We start from the raw sequence: 6,194 nt of genomic DNA on the forward strand, positions 1-6,194 counted from the left end.
AAAAAAAAAAGTAGAATGGTGATCACCAGAGACCGGAGAGAGAAGGGAAAGGGGAGTTGTTCAGTTAATACACAATGTCAACTTCATGAGATGAAAATGTTCTAGAGAGATGGCTCGGTGCCTATAGCATAGTAGTTACGGTGCTAGCCACATACACCCAGGCTAGTGGGTTCAAACCCAGCCCAAGCCTGCTAAACAACAATGACAACTGCAACAACAACAAAAAAAAATAGCCAGACGTGGTGGCCAGTGCCTGTAGTCCCAGCTACTTGGGAGGCTGAGGCAAGAGAATTGCTTAAAAACAAGAGTTTGAGGTTGCTATGAGCTGTGACACTGTGGCACTCTAAAAAAACAAAATGTTCTAGAGATCTGTAGCACAAAATGTGCAACACTATTGTACTGCATACTAAAAAATGGGTAAGATGAAAAAATTCTGATTGGTAACATTCTGCATATTGTCACACATCAAGTTGTTGGGAGACACATCCCTGAGAACAACAAAAGTTCTGAGTTTGGGATCCTCCCAGACCTTGTCCTGTGTCTCTCCAATTGGCTGGTTCTGATTTGTACCTTTTGGCTATGATAAAACTGTATTCATACATAGAGCATTTTCCCGGGTTTTTTGAGTTGCTCTAGGTAATTATCAAACTTGAAGGGATGGTAGAAAAACCCCAAATTTGTAGGCAGTTAGTCAATAGTGAAGGTGAACTGGGAACCACCAAACTTGAGGCTGGTATCTGAAATAAGAACAGTCATGTGCAGGACTGTATCCTCAGTCTCTAAAGTTTGGCCTATAATCCTATAGCATAGTAGTACTCGGTGTCAGGATTTATTTCAATTAAAAAAAAAAAATTTAACGAAAGAATGTATTGAGCCTTCTGAGACTAAAGAAGAGACCACCAGCAAGTCTAAGTAAAGAGAAATGTTTGAAATTACAGTCTAATTTTAAGTTCCTGTATAAATTTGGAATGAATAGGTATTCTTCATCACCCCTCTAGCAAGGCAGTTGATAATTATTAGCTTTTACAAAGATCTAAATAGCAGGGGGAAATTCTGATTCAAGAAGAGCTAGTTCAATTATTGTCATGCTATTGAAACAGAATATAAATTAAACTAAAATCTATGGATCACCACAAAATATAATTTCATTCAACAGAAGAGATAGAGACCAACAAACCTAAAGTATTTTAACATTTTATTTTAGTTTTGCTTTCCTATTCTTTCTAAATTGACTAACGGGAGAAATGAAGAGCTACGGAGAAGGCACTAGGAGGGAAAAGATGATATTAAATTCCCTAACGTAGTAATAATTAAGACTCCAGGCGGTTTTAAGTTAGGAAAAAGTCTAAAAAGAACCATGAAATAATAATACATAGGAGAAAGGGAAGAGCCTCCATTTGTATTAATTCCACAACCAATTAGAGAAAAGTCAACTTACATAGGTAAGCAGATGTTAGCTAAAACAATGACTATAGTTTTGTATTCGGTCATCACTGCAGAATGAATAGCATTTACTTTTCAAATGATTTAGTTTAACTTTTATATCTTAATAATAAACTTTCAAAACAATTTCATTTCTAGAAAAATAGCTCTAATTTTAAATACAAATAATGGTATTTTCACTTTTTAACCTAAATTCCTCTACTCTTATTGGTCTTACAAAGCTTTTTGCCTTAAAATGAGTATTTTTTTCTTTTTTTTCTGAGACAGAGTCTCACTCTGTTGCCCAGGCTAGCGTGTCGTGGTGTCAGCCTAGCTCACAGCAACCTCAGATTCCTGGGTTCAAGTACTCCTTCTGAGTAGCTGGGACTACAGGCGCCAGCCACAAAACCCTGCTAATTTTTTCTATATTTAGTAGAGACAATTTCTCACTCTTACTCAAGTTGGTCTCCAACTCCTAAGCCCAAGAGATCTGCCTGCCTTGGCCTTTTGGAGTTAGTGTTAAGATTACAGGCAGGAGTGGCCATGGCCAGCCAAAATAGGTTTGAATTTAAAAGGATATGATAAACTAGCCTGCTTAACAAAATAAAGATCTGTTTTAAAAAAAATAAAATTTTGGGAAACCAAATTTTGAAGTTTTACAGCATATTTGCAGACAACAATTGACAGCAGTTAAATAGCCTACTAATTTGCAACAGACTGCAATGTTTTACAAAAAAAAATAAAGTAGCAAATGTGTTTTATTAAATTAGACTGGACTCAGCCCAAAAGCACCCAGTAGGCACGAGGCAAATGTTAAGAAATGTGATTTAACAAAAGTGCCAAACAGAGAGTAGGTACTTAAATTCACCTTCTGGTACACTAACCCAATGGCAGATACCTGCCCGGGAATCTTGATGTGACAGATACTAAAGAAGACTGGCAGAACCTAAAATCTGTCTCCTAAAAACAGGTAAGTAGCAAAAAAATTTTTTCAATATCAACTAATTCCCATGCATAGAACATTAATTCAATAAAATATGCTCTTTTCTTTTTAAATAGCTGACACAGTTTTGTTGTTTAATAAAGACTTATCCACAAAGATTCCCCCAAAAGTTGGCTATAACCCCAAAGTATCAATCAACTATACATTGGCCTAGTGTAATAACATGAAAAAATATTACAATGTCTTTAACCTTATGGTTTTACTAGTACTGTAGCATTTATAGCCTGAATTATTACAACAATTACTTTTGCAATTGAAATACACTTTTCCTCTCAAAATTCAAATTTTTAAAATTAACTCAAATTTAATCCTTTTACCAAATGTTTTCATATCTTCAATAATACACATTCAATTTGCAACATTTACTACAATCTAGATGAGTTACACTGGATAGGAGTCCTACTCAACTGTCCAGGCATTTATAGTTTGTTTCTGGATATAAGAAAAAGCAAAAACATAATAAATAAAATGATAGGTGCTGACATATAACATCTACGAAAAGGAAAAGAAAATGTAGTGAAAATAGGTGAATACATAAAAATATAATTTCTACAAATTTGCATAATATAAAAAGTTACTGTCATGGGATTTCTAAAATAACTTACAAAACTAAATTCTACCACATAAAGACATCTAGATAAAGATATCACTAAAAATAAAACGCTTTCTATCTTCCATTTTGAGTGGGTTTTTACTACCATCTAGTGTTAGACCTTAAGAAATGCTTTCTTATAAAAATTAAAAGTTGCAAAAGACCCTTTATTTCAAACATTACTAAAACAGTCACTTATAGAAAAAAAATTACAATACAGAAAATTGCTATTGTTCAAAAAGTGTAAGAAAATTATTTTCATGTCCCTTAAAATTTTTATTACTCTAAATTCTACACAACTAATAATGTTCTAAAGCAAATCCTTACCAGGGCTTCCAAATATGTACCAAACATGTTTCAAAAAACAAACTGGTTAACAGAGAGATTCAGCTTGTAAATCCTAATACACTAAAAAATAAATAAATAAAAAACAGATAACTTATAGTAAAAAATGATTACCAATGCTCTTCCCAAGCATCAAATCTATGAAAGGATTTGTTTCTTCACCTGATGCCTATGCTCAATGCTAGCATTTTAGGTTCCATGAAGAGAGAAGAGCTGGGCTTGTGTCGTGCCCTTAAAACCATACTGCTTGCTATTTAATGTCATCCTTCCCCTTACCACGTACCAAATCATGAAATGAAACAAACCCTAAGCTATGAAAAAGTACCAAGAGGTTGAAAAAGATAAAAAATGAGACAATGGGCTTGGCGTCTGTGGCTCAAGTGGCTAAGGCGCCAGCCACATACACCTAAGGTGGCGGGTTCGAATCCCCAGCCCGGGCCCACCAAACAACGATGGCTGCATCCAAAAAATGGCTGGGCGCTGTGGCGGGCGCCTGTAGTCCCAGCTGCTTGGGAGGCTGAGGCAGGAGACTCGCTTGAGCCCAGGAGTTGGAGGTTGCTGTGAGCGTGATGCCATGGCACTCTGCCCAGGGGGATAGCTTGAGGCTCCATCTCAAAAAATAAAAAAAATTAAACAATGAATATACATCCTCTTAGTGGGTTTGGAGACTTTCTCTTTGGTTAGAATATTTTACTATACCTGAAATTCTTTTGTCAATCTGTAGTATCTAGAGATGAGCTAAAGATGACTAAGCTGCTCTAAGTGAATTGACCATTTGGAAATCCCATGAAATTTATTATATCAGGGTTTTTCTCATAAGTGTTCTATCACAATATTACATATTAAATTTTATGGCACTGGCACTGACCACATTATTTTTTTAAAATGACATAACTACTGTGCACATGACATACAAATAAATTAAAGATCATACTTTTAAAATTTTTCACACATGAATGGAAATAATCATCAACTTTTGAAACTGAATGTCATAAATGCAACCTAAGTGCATTATGTCTACAATCATCACTCACTTGAAATGACCTTTCCATTGTTATTGCGAAGTAGTACTCTCTCCGGGGATATCTTCGCTCACAGACCAACACTTGATTGCATATTCTGCCCTTTTCTCCCGTTTGCTTGGTAATCAACTTTTTCCCAATCATTTGCGAGGAAACAGCTTTTGCTTCTTCTGGACTAAAATAAGAAAAAGAATACAGATTCTCGCCTCCAACTGAGAAGAACATCCACATGATAGCTAAAATCCCATCTCATTTAATATTTAAATCTCAGCATTTCCATCAATAATCAATCTTTAACAAGGACGATTATTCTTTATAAAATATGACTTACGAGAAAACTATCTTCACTCCCCCTTTGAGGCCACTTTCAAATGTTCCTTTTCCTCTACCACCAGCTAAAACCTGTGCCTTTATCACAACATCTTTTGAACCTAGAAGAAAAACACTTCTTTTAGATATGAAGCATGGAGCAGCATACCAGACACTATTTTGTTATTCAGCACACATATTAAGAAGTGTTAAGTGAAGTCCCCATTTAGTCACAATGACAAAAATGTGAGGCATTCTATGTATCCATATATGTACATTTTCTAGATTAGAACATTAGAACATTCATGATCTAAAAGATCCCACAAATTAAAAAACTTAGCTCTTCATATTAAACCACTTCTTAAAGCACAATGAAAATAATTTAATCCTTGCTTGACACTTTACGTATCTCATACAAAACTGAGACTCATATGTCTTACTAATACTTTCCCAAGCCTCTATGTCTCTATTCACATGTAAACTCACTATCCTGTGAAAATCTGACACACATACTACTTTAAGCAGGAATATGCCATGACTTGGAGGATACTCCAGTATTAGTATCGATACTACATTATCTCACTAACAGAAAATCTTGTCATTATACATTATTGTACAGAACTGTTATGAGGAGCACTATCAAGAGTTATTAAGGTATGTGTATCAAATGATTCCAGAAGGCTATGATTGTTAAGTATTATACGTATTTTTTTCCAAAATAGACTGAATTTTTCTTCTTTAACAGGTAAACTAATCACTATCCCTTTTCCTCCTCTTTGAAATTTGATACAGGAAACCAGCAAACTAGCTCTTGGGCCCAGACCCTATTCATCGTTCATGACCAAAAGTAAATCCTCAAAGTGGTGGATGTCCTAAATACCCTGACAACCCTTCTGCATTCTATACGTGTAATATATCTCATGTACCCTATAAACATGTAAAAATATTATGTGTCAATTTAAAAAAGTATTACACCTTGGGAGTATCTAGTACAAAAGTATCTTATTCTCTGTCCCATACATGCAGGATCTCTGTGCCTCCTCATTTTGCCTCACATCTTGCCCAAGTGCAGTACAGGCAATTAACCTTTGAGGTCAGGGTAAAGGGCTTGGTCATATCCCACACCCCAAGCACAAACAGTTCCCTAGAATATAATAACTACTCTGCAAATATGTATCTGAACACACTGAAGATGAGCAATCTACAACTGGGAAAAGTTATTCCCTTACACACATACCAAGCAAAGAAGGAGAGGACAGCCACCAAATCAGACAAACTGGCCAAATCAATGAGGTTAACAAATGCAGGTAGTGCTCAAATAAATAAGAAATGTTTACACTTAAAAGAATCATTGGCTCGGCGCCTGTGGCTCAAGTGGCTAAGGCGCCAGCCACATACACCTAAGGTGGCAGGTTCGAATCCAGCCCTGGCCTGCCAAACAACAATGACAGCTGCAACCAAAAAATAGCCAGGCGTTGTGGCGAACACCTGTGGTCCCAGC

At 35.8% G+C, this 6,194-nt stretch overlaps 1 protein-coding gene across 1 annotated transcript in view; it reads right to left on the reverse strand.

The window, feature by feature from the left end:
- SUCLA2 (succinate-CoA ligase ADP-forming beta subunit) overlaps positions 1-6,194 on the reverse strand; it is a 49,233-nt gene that overhangs the window by 30,787 nt on the left and 12,252 nt on the right. Inside the window, exons 3-4 of the mRNA XM_003796677.3 lie at positions 4,716-4,815; positions 4,397-4,559 (exon numbers count right to left, since the gene is read on the reverse strand). Of these exons, the coding sequence (XP_003796725.1) occupies positions 4,397-4,559; positions 4,716-4,815 (263 nt within the window). The remainder of the gene's footprint in view (positions 1-4,396; positions 4,560-4,715; positions 4,816-6,194) is intronic.

The sequence above is a fragment of the Otolemur garnettii genome, unplaced genomic scaffold (genome assembly GCF_000181295.1).
Source record: "Otolemur garnettii isolate 467f Iridium unplaced genomic scaffold, OtoGar3 scaffold00106, whole genome shotgun sequence".
In the NCBI taxonomy this organism is placed as follows: Eukaryota; Metazoa; Chordata; class Mammalia; order Primates; family Galagidae; genus Otolemur; species Otolemur garnettii.